This window comes from Spermophilus citellus (genome assembly GCF_964194105.1).
Source record: "Spermophilus citellus genome assembly, chromosome: 17".
NCBI lineage: Eukaryota > Metazoa > Chordata > Mammalia > Rodentia > Sciuridae > Spermophilus > Spermophilus citellus.
The window spans coordinates 43,918,293-43,941,091 of NC_138199.1; the positions used below are offsets into that span (position 1 = coordinate 43,918,293).

Here is a 22,799-nt window from a genome sequence, read left to right on the forward strand (position 1 = left end):
AAACAAATCATAGTAATTACATTCGATAAAGAAAACATATAGAAATTGGGTTGAAACCTTGTTCTAAGATTATTTCAGGCTATTTCTGATCGAGAAGTATGGAATTGAAAAGATCTATAGTTAATGTAGCCAGAAACTCTTTATAATAGTGTTAAAAACCCTTTTATATTTTAACTTTAGTATTTCAATACTTTGGTGGTTCTAAGCTGGGAGTTGATTCCCCTTAATTTGAACCTATGTTTAAGAAGCCATATGAAATACAAAGAATCTATTGATCATTAGTAAGCCCTGACTCACTATAGAACAATGAAAGCCTAGAATTGTTTAGGATTGACAGAGGTCAAACATGATGTTAAAAGCATGAGCTCGGAAAATGTGAATTCTGGCTTCACCATGTACTAGCTAGTACACTTGGGTAACTTCTTAATTTCTCTTTTCCTCAATTTCCTCATCTGAAAAATGAAGATAAGATTAGGTTCTACCTAATAAGATTATTAAGAGGATTAAATGAGATAATACACACCAAACATTTAGTTAACACATAGTAAGGGCTCAACAAATGTTTCCTATGATTGCTGCCTGTTGCTTCTACTATATTTCTCTCAGAACAATTTGAGGGATGGTTCATTGTTCAAATTACCTTGTTTGGTGGATTGCTTTTTTTTTTTTTATTAGACACCAATTTTGTTTACTCTAGAGAATAATCAAACCCAGTTTCTGGTTTTCATGCTCACGTCTGGTTTGAAGACAGGTATTCTTAGATACCTTTCGCCCATGAAATGCTTATTTTTGGAACCTCTGAGCTGCAGAATCATCCACATTTTTTCTCCCTTTTCTTCTCTTGCCATATTTATCTGTTCCCATGCCAGAAACTGCTTGGGGCTAATTCAAATTAGCATTCATTTCAGATCAATCTAGAAAAAGTTGGTTATTTATTGTCAGGTGAATACATAAACCTTGGCAGTTTCAGAAACCAGAGCTAAAGTGATCTTATAAAGTTCCAGTTAAATCAACACGGTGTTGTACTGGGCTCATGATGACTTTCATGAAATTACCTCTGAAATGCTAAGTATTTTCCCACTCAGAACCTCATTCGAAGTCTATAACTTATACCAAAGATCACACTGTACCTGCTCTTAGCCTTGTAAGTCTTACAAAAGCCCCTGGCCAAAAGCAATAAAATTTGACCTGACCTAATCCTGGAGTTGCAATGGATAATGTGTGTATTTTTCATTCAATAATTTAATGTGGAAATTAACTGCATGTGTCATATATTCCCCATCTTAAAGAGAGAGCTTTTATGGTTCTAATGTTACACAAAAATTAAATATGTAAACACTCTTGTCACTTAAGACTCTTCACTTTCCTGATAGCTTAAATAAGCACTACAAAAGGCTCCTTTGGAGAAATTTATTATTTCATTTAGTATGAGAGCCTGCTCCATGAAATTCACCCACTACCGTCACAGAAATGATAGCAACAGATTTTTCTTTTCTTTCTCCCTGAAAGATTCTAAATATTTGTCCACTTTGGCTTACTATATTGTTCTCTCTTGTTTGTCAAAACAGGAAAAACACTGGAAATTTACAGAAAATTTTGTTCTATTTCTTTAAGACACATGCTTTTGAATACTTTCTACCTCTAGGCAGGGGATGAAAAGTGTTTCTCTACTTGGGCTTGCCTTGTGGAAGGCCCCTATGTAATCCTTAAAGAATATTCCTTTATGGTAGTCTTCTGATATGGCTTTTTTTCATTCCTTTTCTTCTGTTACCTCATGCAGTTTCCAATAGAAGCTGCGAAATTCATTTTTACTTTGGTCTTTTTATTAAATTGAGTGTTTTGAATAGATTTACATGGCTTAAAACCTGAAAACTATAAGCAGCTATACAGTCTCCTTTAATTTCTGATCTATCATCTTCCCAGGTCTTAGATTTGCCATGCTACCATACCCATTCATTGCTTTTACTGTCTTATATATTTTTTTCAGACTAAGATTTTCAAACAAATAGGAGTATAGATCTCTCTTCCCATTTTACCCAAAAGATAGCAGTGTGTGTGTGTGTGTGTGTGTGTGTGTGTGTGTGTGCTCACACACACACACACACACACACACACTCACCAAACTGTTTTTTTTTTAAACTTAATATATTTTGGAGATCAGCTTTGTATAAATCAGCTTTGCATTGCTATGACAAAATACATAAGATAAACAACTTATAAAGGGGAAATGTTAATTTTGTCTTAGAGTTTTTATGACTTTTCAGTCCATGGCTGCTTGACTCTGTTGCTTTGAGCTTATGGCAACACAGTTCACATTGTGGGAACATGTCGAAGAAGAGGCTGCTCACTTCATGACAGACAGGAAGCATAAAAAAGAGAGAAGAAAGGTCCAGGGTCTCAGTATCCCTTTCAAGGGCATGTTCCCAGTGACCTAACTTCCTTCTATGAGGCCCACCTCCTAAAAATTCTACCACCTGCTTGTAGCACCACAGACCAGAGACCAAGACTTTAGCACTTGTGCCTTTGGGGAGCCTTTAAGATTCAAACCATAACCAAATGCTTCCATATGGATTAATGATGGGATTCCACACTTTTTTTTTTAAAAATAGGTGCTTTGTATGAATGTGTATGACTATTTAGTTAACATATTTTAATGGAAAGATAGTCTATATTTTCATATTTTATTCCTATGAACTGCCTATGATATAATTTATGTTTTAAATTCTTACAGTCTTTGTGTACATAAACTTCCCCTAATTTAAATTATGAGGTCAAAAGTTATTAGTCTTTGTACTTTTGATAGATATTGACAAACTGCCTCCCATAAGGGTCATAAAAATTTAAACTTCCACCAACATTATATGAAATTCAGTATTTCCTAGAGGTCAATTTATAGAGTATGTGTTAAATTTTTGAATTTTCTACATTTTTAAATATGAAAAGTGATGTATCAGGTTAGTTTTGAATTGCATTCTTTTATAACAAGATAATTTGAATTTTTACTATGTTGCCCCAGCTGGCCTTGAACTCCCCGGATCAAGATCCTCCTGCCTCAGCTGAGATGACAGGTATGTGCCACTGCACCTAGTTTTAAAATCTTTTATATGCTTAGGGACCATTTGTGTTTTCTTAAAAACTGTGAAATATTCTTTCCTCATTTGTTTTCAGTAGATTTCAAGAGCTAGATATATATTTTTAAAATGAAACTGCACCATATAAAAATTTGACTTTAAAAAATCTTTGTTTATAATTGTTTATGCTAAAAACTTAATTTTTCTTAAGTTGATTTTATTCTCGCTTTTGAATCATGGGTAAAAAAGTTTTTTCTACTCTAATTTTACAAAATGTCTCCCATGTTATCTTGTAGAACATTCATGTTTTATTTTATTTTGACACTGAAATCTGTAGTTACTTTATAATTTATCCTAGAGTAATCTGTGAGACATGAATCTAATTTCATTTTATTTTTCTGATGCCAATTCCATAGCCTTCTTATTGTGTTATATATTTTTCCCTACTGATATGTAATAATACTTTTATCTCATACTAAAATCTTTTATTTGAACTACTTATGGATTTTCTCTTCTATTCATTGGTCTATTATGTACCAGGCACTGCACTGTTTAAATGTTTTTGCTTTATAATGTATTAATAACATTACCTTTATGTTAACCTGATAACATAAGTATAGCATCAATTTAGATTTATGTGGCACATTATAATTTACAAAGCATTTTCACATACATTGTATCATTTGTTTTGATATTCATAGCATTGCATAGGGCAACTTAAATGGATACATCTGTCCTTATTTTATACATGAAGAACTGAGGCTCAGAGGGAATGAAATGTTTACCAAGATTATAATAGCTAAAAGGTGGCACAGTGACAGAATGCTTCTTAGTTGTGTGTCTTTGCATATTCATGGTCACACCTCTCAGAATATCTTGGATATCCTCTGGATATCTGTCTTAATCAGAGAGATTGTTCATGCTAATAGATTAACTGTGTGCTCTTTAGTTCTAAATCTAGGCAGGACCATCAGCTTTATTTAATCTTTAGATTGAGAAAAGGATGAAATTGTGAAATCATAGAATGTAACAGTGGGAGACCTGAGAGATCACGTGTCAACTTGTTTTTTCATAGGCCAGGAAACCATAGCTCATAGAAGTTGTGACCTCTGTACCCAAGGTCAAACAGTTACTAATATGTCAGGGCTGAGTTAGAAATCAGAGACAGTTCTTTTCATTTGGTTTAATAAGGAAAAGATGAGGAAAATATCAGGTATACTTCACTGAAATTCATCATCTCCAAACTTACAAGCACCTCTAGGGCCAGAAATAAAAGGCGTGAATTCACACATTCTTTCCAAAAGTGAACACATACAATGTGCCAGGCACTGTGCTACTTGTTGGATTAATAATGATGAACTGAATAGGCACAGTCTCTGCCCTTATGGAGAATACAATCTAGGGAGAAAAACATATAAAGCAATTAATAAATAAAGATAAAATTACAAAGTGGAAAAAGGAATCTGAGAGAAACTTACATGGGGCCTTAAAAGGTATAACAGGAAAACCTAATTTCATCTGTGGAGTCTGTAACATCTTCCTCATCTGCTTCTTTCCTACCCCATACTGTCCCTGAGGCATCTCCATGGAGACCCAAGTTTCCATGGATCAGTCTGATTTTATTCCCTCATTTCTTCAGAGAAGAGAACTGAAGCTTAAAGAGGAGACATGACTTGCCTGCGAGGTCACCTAGCTAAATAGAACACAGGACTAGCATAAGAGCTTCCTCACTTCCTGGCTGGGGCTCCTTACCCTGGATAAGGCCCTCCCTAGTGCAGACCCAACTCTGTTACCAAAGTTAGCAATGATGCCAACCTATGTGGGTCATGGCACCAGGGGCATTTGGTCATCTGATTTAGTTAATACTATGCTGTAGTCAGCACTTTGTGTAGAACAGGCAAATCAAGATTTTGACAAACAGTTCCCAGTGATGCTAAACCTTTTTAAGCAAAGAATTCCTCTCATTTCCTTGAGTGGTTCATTGGTTATTGTACTAAAAAATTGGTTATTATACTGAATTTTCCTAAAGCAAGTGCACATCTTTAGAATTTAAAGCACTTTGTAGAGAAATTCAAATCCTTCCTTTGTCAATAGACAGATCTTCTTTGGCAGTCTAAAGTGTGACCCAAGTTCCCTTTATGAACTGTCTCTGTGTATATGTGTAGTAATCAAAGACGTTGAAATGTTGGATGGGATATAAGAGACACAATCCCATTTGTTTCAGCAGTACTTCCTGTGTGTCATGTACTCAGTGTTCATGGATATGTTTCCATTTAGCATGGAACTGTTGGACTAGGTAGAGGTGATGAATCTTTACCTATTTATTTGCATTTCTTATTAAAAATTGAGCTCTTTGGCTTATTATATTAAGTTTAAAGAGTATAAATTTAATTTTATAATTTTATAAAATTATAATTTTCTATTTTTGAGGAAAGAGTAGTCAAAAAGAGTTTTTATATTATTTCCCATGCCCACATTGAACTACCAGCAATTTTGTGACTTAAAACTAGAGAAAAATCATGCTGGGGATCTGTCTTTAAAGAAATATTCTAAAATGCAGGAAAAACTCTCTATATATGTCAGTGACATTTATAATCATAAAACAATGGGAAGCAGCTTGAACAACCAACAACTGATAAAGGAAAAATATATATTGACATGTTTCCTGTAATATTACATGTGGATTTAAAATGCTTCAATGCAAAACTCAGCATTGGGATGCTCATGTGAGTAGAAGAGCCGGGGTAAAGTTGGTGGGGTAGTGTAATCATTGAGTAAAGTCTCTGGAATTAGTGACTGGAGTTAAATTAGACTGCAGCATATATTGGCTCTCAGACTTCCAGCAAGTTCCTGTATGCTTTAGATTCTTCTTTCATCAGGAGAGGACCATACTAGTCCTTCCCATGCTTCCATAGGGCTGTGTGAGATTTGCAAGAAGCCATGCTTATAAAGCCCTGACCTAAAGCCTGGCATGTGGTATGGGCTCAAGAAGTGTTCACCATTATTATTACATATGTGACCTCAACTTTATTATAAACACATCAGAAATACTGATATTCCTTCAAGGAATAGAGTTCATTCAGATCTAAAATTAAGGGTGATTCTTTTTTTCTTGTTTTAAATTTTCTGCTCTTTGCAATATCTACAACTTTTGTACTGGTTTTTCCAGGTGTCCTCCAGAGTTGCTTGTCTTTTTCTTCAGAACTCTTTTGATGACCTCCTGTGTACCCTTAGTGTCTCCTATAGGCTGCCTGCAGCTACATCTTCTAGGCCCCTTGCCCTCAGGTGTCCTGTTGGTTCAGCAGTGCCTCCGTCTGGCTGTGGTCAGCTTTTCATATGGAAGCTCCTGATTAGTCTCCTCCAACCCCTCCTCTTCAAGCATAGCAGTGGCCACCCAGTATAGCTAGTCCTGGGTGCTTCCATTGTCCCTGTCCATCACTAACCCTGCTCACCTCTCTGTCAATCTTCCCTTCCTTAAAATTTCTTCAAAATTCAAGCTGAGTGTGGCTTCTGTTTTCTGCTGGAAATTGTCTGACCCAAGGGGCCTGTATTATATTTATAATTGGAAAAATTTTATGAAAACAACACAAAAGTCTACCCCCTATTTCCCACCTTGCAAAAGGAAGCACTCTTCAGGGAGTAGAGAGGCCCCTCAGCTCCTAGACTTGAGGGTGATTATTTTTGTTTCATTTTTCAGCCCTCACATGAAACTAGGCTGCAGGCTAGAACACCTATTTCTTAGAAAAACACACTTTCTCCTGGAGAGAAATTCTAGAAAGCAGTCTCGGGCTATTGACAAACTATAATGCTGTAAAGGGGTCTGGCCAAAAAGGATTCAAGAGAAAAATGTCTGTGGGGAGAAGGTAGCCTGGAAAGTGGCTCGTCATCTGCAGTGCCAGCTGCATGTCCAGTCAGGCAGTAAGGGACAGAGCCATGCTTGAGGAGGCGTCTGCCTTGAATGGACACCTGCCACTGTGGCCACTGGAAACTAACCAGCCCCTGAGGCGTCTGGGCTCAGCAACTGCCAGGCTCCCAGGGGGTAAGTGATGCAGTTTGTTCAGACCAGGGTGGGGATGGCGGTAGGAGGTGGGGATGGGGCTGGAGCTGGTTGGAGGGCTGTGGGGGGAATTGGCACATCACCGTGCACTGCTCTGCTGTTAAATCCCCATTGGCAGGCTGACTTGTCCCCAGGAGGAAGTATGGGGAGGAATCTCACAGTTGCATGGCAATAAAGAGCTGTCGGGTGGGCCTCCTTCTCTGCCAAGAGGCTTCATGGCTCCAAAGTTCCGGAGGGGTGTGTGGGGAGGAAGGAGTAATAAGCTGCTCTATTCAGTTGGTGAAGTGGTCACATTTGCAGAAACTTTCCAGTGGTGAATGTGCTGAAGACAGAGAGCTGGGGGCAGCCAGCCTAGTGCACAGGGTGAAGGTGAAGACAAGGGCTGGGGTCTGAGAAGAGAGCTGTGGACTCTTTACAAAGGAAAGGGAAGTGAGGTGAGGCTCACTCAAGGACAAAGCCAGCTGAGAACCCTAGCTTTAACACTTGGGGCCCAAATTTAGACTTTATTTACTTTATATTGCAAAGGGAGTTATTATTTTGGTGAGTTTTGATTTCCCTGCTAGCCTCAAAGCTCCACAAGCAATTGAGCTGCTTATCCTGTTCAGTGTTGCATACCCCTTGGTTTTCAAGGCACGAGGATGGACGGGACCCTATTTGCTGCCTGGGGAAGGAACTGATGCCTAAAGGTTACGGTCCAGAGCTGCTGGTGTAGGAATTCCGTTAGGCAGGAACTGAGCTGATTTTTCTGACGCTGTGTTCATGATGACTAGAAAAGTGCCTGGTAGGAACTTCAAAAGTGTTTGTTGAATGATTGATAAATGAATGAATGAATGGCTGGATAAGTGAGTAAATGACCACTTGACCATATTTTCCCTGATGGCAAAAATCATTACATCTTCTTTTAAAGGCCACTCATACCTAAAGGCCACTCATAGGTTTATTGAATCAACAATAGATAATACCTATTCTTATGTTTTCCTGTCTTTACACAGAACTTTTGCTTTCGTAGTTCTTTTTCTTCAAGAATTTAGTTTGGTTCAACAATTTCCCTGGATCTGTGCATCATGAGGATAAAAATTAAAAAGACACAATTTCTGTTTGCACTCATGTTGTCTATATAGCCAGGCATGCAGATAAATGTGATACTGTGTGATGTTCTCAATGAAAATAGACTCAAGTGTTACAGAGGATGTACTAACTGGCTCTGGGTGAGAGGTGGAAACCAGTGAAGGCTTCATGAAGAGGCAATGTGTCTGCAAAGTTCTGAAGGGTGATGGGAGTCTACTAGGCAGTCAAGGAGGCTTGGAGGATTGCAAGACCATGTACAAAGATGGGGTTAGTGCTGAACTTTCTATGGGACTTTTCCCTACAGAAATGTTGGATAAGACAAACATCTGGTGTATTACTTGAAGGCTATTGTGTCCTAAAAGGCTGATGACTCAGTCTTGTTGCTCTCAGAGACACTAAGGCTCTGAGCAGATTTTGTTCAACCTGTGGGCCTCACCCAGAAAAGTTCCATGTGAAGAAGCCAGGATGAGGTCAGAAACTTTGCCATAAGAAAGGAACAGGGGATATCTATAGTGTGGAGCAGAATGACCTAAGAAAGAAAAGGAGGTGTGTGACAGCAATTTCCAAACAGCTAAAGAGCTGCTGGCTAGGAGCCCTTCTGGGTGACATGGGGATCAGAGCTAAAATCCATGAAGAGTTATGGGGGAAGTTTTCATGAATAGAAGGACTCAGCAAAAGGCTGGGTATACCAGGATACCAAGTGAATCTTATAACAATCTTTCTGAAATATGATTCTCTAACTCCTGACATTAATGCTGGATCTACATTCTGGAGCAAAAGGAGATTGTCCTGAGACTGAGAAAGCTGGATAGACCCCTAGTCTGCTTAGTGGCCAGACTGTAAGTCATCTTAACAGTTGTTTATTTATTTTGGAGTTGATTATTAAAATTTTCCATACTGTATTAAATTTGGGGGAGACTAGGAATTCCTATAGTGTGTTCATTGTATCCACAGTATGTTTATTTTATCCATGACTCAGCTGACCTGATTTTGAAATGAAGGGCATGAGTCGTAAGGGTGCGAAACTTCTATTCCATGATGGCAAAGACTCTCTTACAGAGTGGTGCATTCTCTGAATGCAGAGGTGTCCAAGCTCAGGCTGGCAGACTCCCTCTAAGGGACATGTGGAAGTAGAAAATGGGACTTGGACTTGATGGTTTGCCTTTAGGAACTAGACACTTTGCTAGACTGTGGGTGAGTCAAAGACTGATTCATGTATCTGTTTGTTAATTCACTGAGAGAAGTTTTATAAACCAGGACTGTACAGTGGTCAGAGCATGGGCCCCAGAGCAATGCTGACTGGGTCCAGTTCTCTGCTGTGCCACCTACTTGTCTTATGACCTTGGGCAAATTGCTTAACATCCTTGCACTTCAGTTTCCCTAAGTATGATTTTGGGGGTGATAACATTGCCAAAGGTATGTTGTAAGGATTAAGTGGATTACTACTGCATAGAAAAGTCATTAGAACATGGCCTGCTAGGTAGTAACCCCTTGATATGTGTTTCTTCATGAAATGTAAGCTCTACAGGGAGATTTTTCTTTGATTATTTATGTTGTATTTATTTATGTTATATTCCCACTTCCTAGAATACAGCCTGCTATATAATAAGTATCACTAAATTTTTAATGAAAAAAGTAATTAATTTAGTACTTTTACATATTTTTGGGGCCTTATGTCTAGTATTAGGAATATAGAAATGAACAAAGATCTCTGCTCATGTGGGGCTTACAGTAGAATGGGTCACATATTTTCAGCCTCACTGTAGATTAAAATCACTCAATCACTCTTGAAAAGATATTTTGTTTGGGCTCTCACTCTATAAAGACTCAGATTAGGTGAAAGGAGTTCTGTCATGAATCTCCAGTGATTCTAATGGGCAGCTCAGTTTGAGAATTCTGGGTATAAATCTTCTCAGGGCTCCATGAAACATTTTTTTTCATGAATTGCAGTGGTGGCCAAATTAATTTGGAAATTGTGTTATTACATATACCATATAGGAAATACTAAGAAGTTCTATAATAAAGAAATATCTTTAAAATTTAAAATATATCACATAAATAAATAGATGGGTGCAAGCTGTAAACATTACTTTGAAGAAAAGGTGAAGAGTGTATCAGAATTCAGAATTCTACAAATTATAAGTTTATAATGTGTAGTATTATAAGTTATAGGTCCTGGTTTATAGTAGATACTTAGAAAATGTTTTTTAATAAATAAATTATAATGGAGATCTGTGCTATCAGTGGGCAGGTGAGTGGGAGGCAGTGTTCCCAGAGTAGGGGATCATCATGTGCAAAGGGCCTGTGGAGGAGGATCTGATTTAAGAACAGAAAGAAGTCCAGTGCCACTGGAATGTAGCAGGTTGGGAAGAAGAAATGAAAATGAAAAAAGTCAAAACTTCTGCCTTCAAGGAACTCTTACTTCAGGTAAAAACTCTCATATTCCAAAATTTCTATTACATTATGAGTGTTTGACTTTCCAAATATAACAGGAAGAAGAAATCAGTGTCAGGAGTAATCTTTTACCAGCTGATGTAAGAACCCAGTTTCATGTTTGTCTCTTGGTGACTTACATAATTTTTAGAAACAGCAGATATATGTTCACAAGTGTGGGGCTAATATTAGAATTAGGTCATGTTTTCTGAGCATATAGTCTGCGTGAGAAGGAGAAGTGATTTAAAGATTGCATCAAGATGCCAAACTGACTCCCCTATTTCTCTCCAAATTCTTCAAAAGGCTAACAAGGTGTTTTAAAATGTATCCTTAGCTAGAAGATAAGAATGGGAATAATACATATCTACTTGCTTCCTGGTTGTCTCCTCCAGGCAATCACTAATATGTATTCTACTTTAGTAATTTTTGTCATTTCAACAGTGTTATATAATGGAATCAGAGATTTTAGGGATTAGCTTTTCCACTCAATATCATTCTCTGAAGATTCATCCAGGTTGTTGTGTATATAGTTTGTTTCTTTTTATTGCTGGCCAGTATTCTATAGTAAGGATGGATCACAGCTTGTATAAGCATTCATCAATTGAAGGACAACTGGATTGTTTCCAGCACTTAACTGTTAGACAGAAAACTGCTATAAACATTTACGTAGAGGGTTTTGTAGGAATATAAACTTGCATTTTTCTGGGATAAATGCTCAGTAGTGGTAATGGTAGGATGTGTGGTAGTTGCATGTTTAGTTTATTAAGAAATTGCCAAACTCTTTTCCAGAGCAGCTGTACCATTTGCATTTCTACTAGCAATGTATTAACGATCCAGTTTTTCCAAACTCTTGCCAGTAGTTGGTGGTATCACTATTTAAAAAAATGAATACTGTGATTGGTATGCAGTAATACTTCACTGTGGTTTTAATTTGTTATTATTATTTACTGGAGCAGAAACAGAGAGTATTTTGAGAGAGAAAATAAGTATTGCTCTTGGGAACAGCAAATACTCTGAAAGAGTTGTTTGAAAGGAATTGAGAATATAATGGTGAGAAGTATAGGAAAGGGTAAAATGTAATGAGATTTAAGAAATGATATATAATCAAAAAATACTACTTGGTTTTGCAAATTCAAAAATTTCTATATTCATAAATTATAAAAAACATTGTTGACTCACAGAGTGAGAGAATAGGAGCATAAAGATGAGTGTATTCTGATTCTGGGAGTGTCAGATTCTTTTTTATTCTAGTTGTAATTGCACAAATAAGACCAGCAACTGACAAATCAAGAAATAGCCACAGAGCCATATCAGTTAGTGTAGTGACTACCAGAGCTAAACAAGTTAAAAGAAGTGGGCAGTAAAGAGAGCAAATGATTATTGTTTCTTCATCTTAAATCTTTCAGTGCAATTCTTAAAGCCCCAGATTGAGTAAATAAATACTCTTTATAGGAGGAAAATGTATTTCAAATGTTATAGAAAGGTTGAAAGTAATGGGAGTGAAGACATAGGTAAATGGAAATATATAGAAAACAATGTTAACTACAGAGAAAATTAGAAATAGAATGAGGCAAGACAAAGCAGCTTCTCCCAGTGATCAAAGATCAAAAGGACAAATACTTTAAGAAAAAAAAAAAGTACTTCAACACCACACAGGTTCACACTTTATACTGAAGGGAGTTTACACATGCTTTTCAAACATTGTGTATGGCACATGTAAAACTGAGTCAGTTGTTAGCCAAGAATTTAAAAAGAATTTAAAAATCCCCCAAGGGATACGGTTCCTATTTTAAAATTTCTTAATGTAATATACTAAAAATTAGAGGATAACAATAAAAATAGAGCAAATATAATCTGGCTACTGGGAAATTTAAAATAATTTGTGTAAAAAAATTAAAGTATGGGCTGGGGATGTGGCTCAAGCGGTAGCGCGCTCGCCTCGCATGCGTGCGGCCCGGGTTCAATCCTCAGCACCACATACCAACAAAGATGTTGTGTCCGCCGAGAACTAAAAATAAATATTAAAAATTCTCTCTCTCTCTCTCTCTCTCTCTCTCTCTCTCTCTCTCTCCCCTCTCTCACTCTCTCTTTAAAAAAAATTAAAGTAGAAATAGAATGAATTGCATATAGAAATAAATGAAAAATACAGCATCTCATTTTAAACTTTTTTGGATATGGACAAAACAGTACTCAGGGAAATATTTATTGCCTTAAATTCATAGATTAGAAAACAAGAAAAATAAAGGACGAGTGAATTAAAATTTCAAATTATGAAAGAACTAGTAAAGAAATGGTAAAGCAAACCCAAATAAAGTAGCAGAAATCAACAACATAAAATAACAAAAATTAAAATTTCTAAATTTATCTGTAAAGTGATAAAACAGAGGTTTTTCAGTAACATGCCAAAGGTCCAACAATGAGGAAGTAGTAAAGTTGGATTTCAAAACCAAGTGCATCTGAGCCTGGAGTCGAGGGTTCCAATACTTTGCATTTTGCCTTTCTTTCCTTTCAAAGAGAAAGCAAAACTCAATAGACTACGAATGATGATTGATTGAAAAGATACACGTGACAAACTTTCACAGTGAAGTACTAAGTCTTTTTGTTGCAAGCATCAAAAAAAAAATAATACATCATATTTTGGGTCACAGAAAGAGCATCAGTCCATTTCTTAGAGTAGAAATTGTGTATTCACTGACCATTGTCAATAAAAGTGATAATTTACAAAATACTCCAGACCAAATAAAAAAGTTAATAAAGTAGAAAATAAGCAAAAAAAGATTTTATGAATCAAAAGTTAATTCTTCAAACCAATAAAATAAACAAATGTTCAGCAGTCTAAGAATAAAGGTACAAATATACAATTTTTGAAATGTTAAAAGGATGATAATTACAAAGATCTAAAATGTATGTGAAAGTACTATGTATAACATATGTCAACTGTCATAATCCAGATGAAATTAATGATTTTCCAGGAAAATTTAGAAAAATGAAATAATTTAACACCTTTTTCTTATATAAAACAAAACCTTTTAGCAAGTTGGAAAGAAAATAAAACTATCTTAATTTGATAAAGAGTACCTACCAGAAATTGGTAGTTAGACCTCATACTTAAAAGTAAAATATTAGATGCATTTTATCAAAAGCAGGTAAGAGAGATAGATATCAGCTTTTACAGTTACCCTTCAAAATATAGTGAGAACAAAAATTCACATTGATTCTTATTAGTGAGGTGAGATCAAAAAACGAAAGATAATATTAAAATATTAGTAAGAGACAAACCCTTCATTCTTGAAGTTGGAAAAATAAAAAACCAAAACAACAAACAAACAACCACAACAACCAATAAATTCATGAGAGGCCAGTCTACTAAAAAGAATCAGAGATTTTGTCAAAGCAGCCAAATAAAGATTTTTAAATTAGCAATATTCTTCTACTGACCCACAACAATTAAAGAACATCTTGAAAAGAGAATTCATTCATAATAGTCATAAAAATTATAAAATATATCTGGCTTGAAACTCAGCAGGAAGTATAGAAGATCCATAAGAAAATGATTGAACTGTTCTGAATACATAAAATTGAACTTGATTAGAAAAACGTGCTCATGGATGGGAAATCTTCCCCAATTAATTAAATATGATGCGAACCCAATAAGATTTTAAAGATTGAACTTGACAAGCCAATTCTAAAAGTTATTTGGAAGAGAAAATGTGTGTAAATAACAAAGGCATTTTGAAAAAGGTTACCATGAGGAAGGACTTGCCGTACAAGATGTTTAAAAACACTATAAAGTTATTATATGGTATTTGCACAGATATGGACAGATTAATGAAAGAGTATAGGAATACTTAAACCTTACACTTCAGGTTAACTAGTCTAGGAAAACCATTCTTACAAGTAAAAGACACATATGAATAAAAGGATTGCAACATTGTATAATAGACAAGAATTTTAAAACAACATATATCTATTCGTAGAAGAATAATTACACCTCATGACATGGGAATACTATGCAACTATCATACAGGATGAAGAAGATCCAAACACACTGACGAAAAACCAGGTATATGATATATTATGCACTGCAAAAATGTTAATGAGCTGGAAAAGATTCAGCAAATAGTGTGATAATATTTATACTAGAGTATACAAACAAATGAATACACCTTTGTATATACACTTGTGTGTCAATTATGGGAATACATTAATTAATGTGCAGACATCATGGAGTATCACTACACAGACTAAGATGTCTCTATCACTAGGCAACATACTCTTAAGGGGTTACCATATTTAGTTGTCTGTTGATTGAAATATCATTCATCATTATGAAGCTTATGACTACCTATATGTTCACTCCATAAAGAAAGGATTTATAAATACATGCATCAGACTTATTACAAAGATGAACTTTGTGATAGGGAGGTGAAGATGGGGGAAGGGTCAAGGCAGGTTTTGACTTTTATATAATTCTGTACTGTATTGTGTGAGGGCTAATTTTTTTTTAAAAATATTGAAAATGTAAAAAAAAAGCTTTTTTAAGTGACATATCTTACTGGAGAAAGTATCAAAGTGGTTCACAAGATTGTTGGAGAATAAATTGGCTGCACTCTGACCACTCCACAACTTGTAGAGGAAATTGGGACAATTGAGGAAGCAGAAGCCTTAGCAGCTTGGGGAAATGGCTCTTGCAGTATTGCTCCTCACTTTCCCAGTCTCCCTCTTTCACTGAATCTGCTGTATAAACCAACATGCATGTAGTTGCTCAACTCCCTTTCATGTTTTCACCCATGTGCAAACAGTGTCAATCCACTGAGTTTTGTGTCATCTGGTAGTGACATTTTCTGCCTTTCTTTGTTGCTCTCATCTTCAAACCTCTGGCCTCATTTCCCCTTCTCTGAAACCCAAACAAGCTCAATAAATTTATATATTTTTTTGCTTCAATAAATCATATCATTTCAATCCATTAATGAGGGCAGCTACTTTATGCTTCTGATTAGATTAATTCTTCAATTACTTTAACATAGACAATAACCATATCTGTTAATGCAATACATTTTTCTTGTTATACAAATACCATTCCAACTTTAAGATATAAGAAGAAAAAACAGTAAAGAATGAAAAGAGTAGAAATCACTGGGTGATGTGCACTCAAGCCCCATGAAGTCAGGGTTGTCTCAAGTCTTATAGAAAGATGGTCCTCAGTCTTCAAGTCATGATCAAGTTGACACTATCATTATAAGTGATGACCCTGAAGGTTTTAATTTGCATGTGGTGGACTCTCCCACTCAGAAACTGAAGGGCCCTGGGATAGCTCTCTGGAATTCTTTGGCTTCCTCTCCTTTTGAGGAATAACCCAATGGTGGTGGTCTGAAGAAGCACTGGCAGATACACTACCAGCTTCTGAAGGGCTCTGGCTACTTTTGCAAGGATGAATCCTTTTTTTATTTTAAATAATGCAATCAAATGAAGAGCAGTTAAACAATGTGCTTTTACAAGCTTTTATAGAGAAGAATTAGGATGGTGGTTTCTAATTCATTAAGGATTGAGGTGGGAAGAAAGTTGGGGAAGGGCATGTACACAACCAGGACTCCACTCACACACAACTGTGGATCCATTGAAGCATATTGTAATCAGCAAACCACAAAAGTGTCACCACTTCAAGCCCCACTTTTAAAAATATAACTAGAAAATGTTTTATACTCTAGAAGCCTTGCTGCACTGCACCTGTTACAAGACACACTTCTATCCTGCAAGGAGCAGCAAATTCAGTTTTGAAAATGTTTTCTGCTTTGAGTCTGCAGAGAAATAACATCTGATCTGTAAATGAGAGGTTCAGGCAGGTACCCAAGGCTCTCAGGAGTACATGTGGAACAAAGTTCTGGCATTTGTCCAAAGCATCAAAGCACCTGAAATAACTCTAGTTTTTTTTTCTGTAAGCCCTGGAAATTGGTGAGATGAGGCTAAAAGATGCAAGGATTTGAATCCAAAGAGGATACTCTGAGAAACACCTTACTTTACTGTATTCAGGACAAATGCAGACAGAAAAATCTTGCGGCTCTCACTGAAAACTATTTGCTGGGTTTTAAGCTATAATTGACACCTTTAATCTCCAAATTGTGATGGCAGTTGGCCTGGTGCACAGCCCTGGAGTCTAAAGAAGAAAAGTATAAAGAGATGCTATTAAAAAGATTTCTGTATATCAACAAACTCTCAGAAAGTATGTTGATGAGTTGAGTGTAAACAAATAGGAAACATAAGAATACAGATTTTCTTTCAAATATATACCGGCTTAAGCATGAAAGAGAAAAACATTCAGTTATTGAAATATGCTTGGGGTTTTGCTGAACCCAGAAATTCTGAAGAGTAGGGTGAGATGCTCTTGCCAAACCCTAAATACTGCAGAGTTGAGCATTCCCTCTCACTAATTAGATACATTTCATTTTGTGGATTTCTCAATTGTTTCTTCATCATTTTTTTAAAGACAGAGAGAGAGAGAGAGAGAATTTTTTTAATATTTAGTTTTTAGTTTTCAGTGGACACAACATCTTTATTTTATTTTTATGTGGTGCTGAGGATGGAACCCAGTGCCCCATGCATGCCAGGCGAGCGCTCTACCGCTTAAGCCACATCCCCAGCCCCTCTTCATTTTTTTTAAAGCAAAAAAAAAAAAAAAAGAAATTAGCTTTGTCTTAGGGTAATGTCACTAATATTTTCACAATTAAATAATTATTTTAACCCCTGAATTAAAAACTGTCAGCTGTCTCTGTGGATACAGTGGGCTGCCTGCTGGTTTCAATAACCCTTGAGTGCATCAGGTTAAGGACTGAATTTCTGCCCTTATAAATTAACACAAGGAAACCTACTCCATCATGCAATAGACAATTCTATTTCTAATTTTTAATTAATCCTATCCAGTCACTAAAAAAACCTGCTTGTGACCTTCTGTTTCAACCTCACCCAAAAGCAAGTCTCCTGAGACGAGAAGTGTTAATATGTGAATGCTGATAGAATTTGCTGGCATTATGGTCAAGTATTAAATAGCTGACAGTCTGGATAAATTAGCTTCTGATAGCTCACTAATCAAGTGTAAGAAGGAAATGTCAAGTTGGGCAGCATTGATGAAATCCTTCATCAAAATCCTGAGCTGGAGAGAGATAGAAAAAAGGGAAAATGTCCAAGTCTTAACAGTGCCTCCAAATACTTCTCTGAAATATCAGCCTTGGCAGAAGAGACAAACAAGAGTAAGTACCAGAAATGTTGCAAAGGATGGCTGTGGGAGGCTATCCTGGGTGACTGCATTTATGTACTGTACCCTCAGGCTGTCTTCTCTTTGATACGGAAAACCCAGTGATAACCAAGTCAATACTGTCTTACCTACGGCATTACAAACAGAGTGGAGTTGTGTGGAGAATTCCAGTTTCCAGAAATCTGTAGGGTATGGACAGAGTCACATCTGCAGAGACCTGAGGTTTTCCTAGGAAGAAACCCTTGGAAAGAGAAAGCTAGGCACGTGCTCTACTTGGGCATTTTTGCAGGTAGAGGGAGCAATAGTGGCCTGAGCATGTAGAAATTCTATCTGTGGCCTGGTACCTGGACAAGGTTTGAATAGAACTATACAGGTTATTTGCATATGTTCTTGAGAATCAGGACAATAGCTTTCTTTCCTTTTGGCCTCCACATTCAAGAGTCAACATAATGTGAGACTCTGGATGTGCTGTGAGCCTTTGGGCACACTCTTCAAACTTCTCTGTGTTTTCGTCTGTAAAATGGGAAATCAACAGTACCTGTCTTATTAGGTAGCTGTGTGAATTGATTATAGATAATACAGACAGTCTTAAGCAGCACCTGGTGTGTGGTAGGTGCCCTGAAAGTGTGGCTGTCATCATTGTCACACCCTACAAAGTCTCTTTCTCTGGGCTCTCCCTCTCCTTTCCTAGTGCTGCCACTATAGCCTGTTCAGGCTGTCACAACCTCTGTCCTGCAAGCTTCCTAATTTATTTCCTTATTCTAAGTCCATAACTCTTCCAATACATCACACAAAGTACTGACACTTCAGCTTTCAAAAGCCCCACTTGCCATCTCGTACCTATCTTGTTCAATGGCTGTACAGAGTTCATCACAAAAAGACTAAACTCCTTGGCCTTGAATGCAAGCCCACAACGACCCCCACCACTTGCTAGCCTTGGTTTCACCCTCTAATTTTATATTTCATTTCCCTTTCTCATGAACCTAGGCACTTCCAGAGCCATACTATTTTTCTATTCCCTCTATGTGTTTCCTTATTCTCCTCTACTTGTTCCAGAATTTTCTGGAACTGCTCATTCTTCTTTCCACTTGGAATTTACATTCAGTCCAAATCCTGGCCATCCTTCAAAGCCAGGCCTGGATGCTACCTCCACCCTGGAGCCTTTATGGGTCTTACTACCATTTTACCATCCCTTCATTTTTTTCTGACCACCTTGAACTTCACCTGGAGTGATAGTCATCACTTGATATGCCTCCTATTTATGTTCCACATTCCAGCCTCTCAGCTTCATGGATCAGGGCTGATTTTCAGTTTTTCTGATATCCCTATCCTATGCTTTGCCTAGAGCAGCCCCTCTGCCAACATGGATGGCACAGTCACTGAGGAGCTGGTCTTGTGGCTTCATCTTTCTGTGACTTATTCTTAGTCACCTCGTTTCTCCTTCACATCCGTGCCTCTGGAAGTATTTCAACCCCCGAAGTAAATGGGATGAAAACCTATCAGCAGGAAACCAAATAAACAAAATGCACAATGGACCCCCAACCACACCTTTCTTCTAGGAGGGAGCAGGGAGAAGATATCAGGAGTGCAGTACCTTTATACCTGGTCACTACAGCTGCATTGGCACTGAGCGGCTCTTGGAAGCTGACAGTGAGTGATGTGCTGCTGGTTACTGTGAGACAGGCATTGGCTGGCACCTCGGGGGCTCCTGGGACAGAAGGAAAAACACAGGGATCTTAACATAGCAAATCCTTTTCAAACAATGTCTCTGCCTCTTCAAAGGATACCTGGAACATTTGTTTGTAGAAGCTGTTAGATTTTGCTTTTGAATATTTTCATTAGACGTTTCAATGATTTTTATTTGTGGTCATCCTGGTCTTTTCTAAGGATTAGAATGTCTTCTGAAGGGGGAATAATAGCAGTCAATCCTTCCCAAAGTATCCTAGAAACACAAGATAGATAAAGCTGGGCCAGCGAAGGAAGGGCAGAAGTGATAGCAGGATCTGTAGACAGAGTTCCATACCTTGCATGAAATACTTTCATGTAAATTATTTCATTAAGCTAAAACTCCTGCCCAAAGAGGCCAAATTCTTTGCTCAAGAACTCAGTGGGATGAAAGCTCATGGCTTCCTAATGCCTAATTCTGGGTCTCTTCCAGAACAGGATTCTATCCAGCTTACTCTCAGGCTACCTTCTATTACATTTCAGGTAGTCTTTTCTCTTATGGGCAAGTTTCATGCCCTAATCTCGGTCTCTAAAGGACTGATGGTGGTCTTAGGTATTCCTTAACACCCAGAAGGGGTTTTGTAATTTAGAAAATTATTAAAAAATGGCATCAAGTCTACAAACGTATCTGTTTCTAGTATTAATCTGTGCTAAATAAGGCACAGTAGCAAATGCACTTACTAAAGCAATTGCTGAGTCTCTGTAAAATCCACATATCATCATGTTGAGGAAATTGTTAATATTGAGAGCAAACTTTAATTAATGTTGCTGAAGTTATTTGCTTCAGAGAAGGGGTTAGGCTTACATTTGGTATTCAGTGTAAAGTGCTACTTAAGAAAACTGCTCTGCCTTTAGTTTTTTGGTCTGAATCGGAGTCAGTTATTCTTTTGCAAATAGTCTGAGGCAGAGGCAGAGAATTTCAAAGGAGTCATCTGACTTTTCCCTTATATTTAAAATGTAAAGTCAATTTTTTTATTGTTTGAATAAAATCTTCCAGAAAGAGAGTATGATATTACACAAGTGTTTGAGTTGCATATTTTGTTTTTATACTAGGGACCGCTCTTTCTTTTAGCAGTACTTTCCAGTGTTAATAATGAGTATTATCCAGAAAGATTTTTCTTAAGCTAACAAAAAGAATCAGTCAGGAGAATGGAAATGCAGACAATAGCATAATTTATGGTTTGATTGACTGTTCTTCTCTGTTGCTTTATTAATTGAAGTTCAGTTTATAGCTCTCTATTAAAAAAATGTAGAAGAGGGTTGAAAACAACTTAAACTTGAGCTTGAAGCAGAAACTAGACAAATAGGCAAACAAATTTTTTTCCACCTCCACATCCCAAAATATAGCCACTTAGGGCATCAGACAGTCCAGGTCATTAGGCATTAGAGCATAGCGGGTGGAAAGTGCTAGATGAGTATGACATGGTGGAGGGAGGCCAGAAGCACCAAGGTCTCATGGCTGTGGTCAGAGAACCTATCAGGAGCCAGAAAATCAAGCAAGACAAAAGACCCTTTTACAGCCTCCCAGAGCCCTTATTCCAAACAGGCTGACAACGGCCATCCAAGACTGTGGCCCAAAAAAAAAAAAAAAAAAAAAGAAAAAAATCAATAAAGGAAGGAAGGCCTGGCTGTCTCAGAGTAAAGTTAAAAGTCTAATTAAATGTAGGAGTCCTCTGTGAATACTCACTGGCATGTTCGAAGCCCGTTTTCATGCGCCTGTAGAGCCGATACCTCCACTCCCAGGCTTTCAGCTGTTTCTCTTTCTCTGTGTTGTCCAGAGTGAATCCTTCATTCTCCACCTGGGCAGACAGTTCACTCACCCTGTCCTGGGCCTCCTGGACCAGTGTGTTGAGGTGCATCGCTCGGCTTTCCAGGCTGACAACTAAGGCAAAGAAATGGGATGACTTTTCTTTCTGGGAAAATGCTGCTGCATATCTGAGTGTCTGCTATGGAGAATGCCCGGAGAAAGCCGGGTCTGTGAACCATCTTATTATCTTATTATGATAAAGTCTAATTAGTGACATTTACAACTAGATTAACTGGTAAATTCATCAAATTAAGATATTCCTATTGTTCTCTGGTCATATGCATCCCAATTAGCTGCTAGGCACAGATAGTTATAATTGCACAGATTTGTGTCTGTGATGTTCAGAAAGACAAACACTAAGGGACAAAAGCTCTGTAGGGGCAGGAGAGGCACTAGAAAAAGCTACCCATGAGGCAAGTTGTGTTCTGTCAAAGCTATTCATTTGATAGAGCCTGATTTAGATTTTCTGTTCTTATCACATTCTTCCCAACATATAGACGTTTTTGAATGCCTGTCTTAGAGATATTATTTTGTTACTATCAATTTATTTATTGCTAACAAAGTGTTGTACTGCTGGTGCCACAGTGGAGCTAGTGAGCTCTGAGGGATGGATAACTTGGGTACCATCCCATACTTATCTTTGAGCAATTTGATCTTTGATGGTAGTCTAATTATAGAATTAAAGTTGTCCAGAGATGTCCATTCTCAAAATAACAACTTATACTGGTTCCTTTTTCCAAGAAACACTATGGAGCTTGACATTTCTGTTTTACTTGGTGCTTCATAATCTTAATCTTTATTTGATTTACATCATCTTGTTTACCTGATCTGCCTCTGTGTGATTGAGTGTTCATCAGTGATAGAACTTTTCCATCCCTGTGCTATGCTATGAGACTGTTTCTTGCTCTCAGCATATGAGGGTCTGCCTATGGGGTCATCTGGTCACTTCAGAGGATCCTCTCTTGGTCAGTGTAGGAGAGAAGACAGCCTCCATATGGAAGTGTGGTAGGAGATCACACAGTGAAATGAATCAGAATCGAGGTCTGCAGATTTGTTGGTGAAATGTGTTTGACAGGTCCTGTGACCAAAACAATATTTCCCCCTGGTGGGTGGGAAAGAAATCCATCTATTTCATTCTTTTAATTAAGGGGGAAAATATTATGAAGATAACTCAAGTGAAAATTTGTTAGGTGTATTTTGAAATGGAAATTAGGTGGTTATATATTCATATTCTCTGTGTTCATAGGCATGTTTGCATTAATTACAGGAAATGAATACTAATTTATTATTGCCCCTGCGTACCATCAGTCTAAATTTATTTACAGATGAGGTCAATGAAAAATTAGTTGAGTCTTTTTTCTTTTTCTTTCTTTCTTCTTTCTTCTTAAA

At 37.2% G+C, this 22,799-nt stretch overlaps 1 protein-coding gene across 2 annotated transcripts in view; it reads right to left on the reverse strand.

The window, feature by feature from the left end:
* ANKFN1 (ankyrin repeat and fibronectin type III domain containing 1) overlaps window positions 1–22,799 on the reverse strand; it is a 249,095-nt gene that overhangs the window by 95,895 nt on the left and 130,401 nt on the right. The window contains exons 5-6 of one of the 2 annotated variants that reach the window (XM_081272562.1): window positions 21,291–21,485; window positions 19,473–19,586 (exon numbers count right to left, since the gene is read on the reverse strand). In XM_081272562.1, coding sequence (XP_081128688.1) covers window positions 19,473–19,586; window positions 21,291–21,485 — 309 coding nt within the window. Of the gene's footprint in view, window positions 1–19,472; window positions 19,587–21,290; window positions 21,486–22,799 lie in introns of those variants that run through there. The other variant, XM_081272561.1, reaches the window with a different exon arrangement.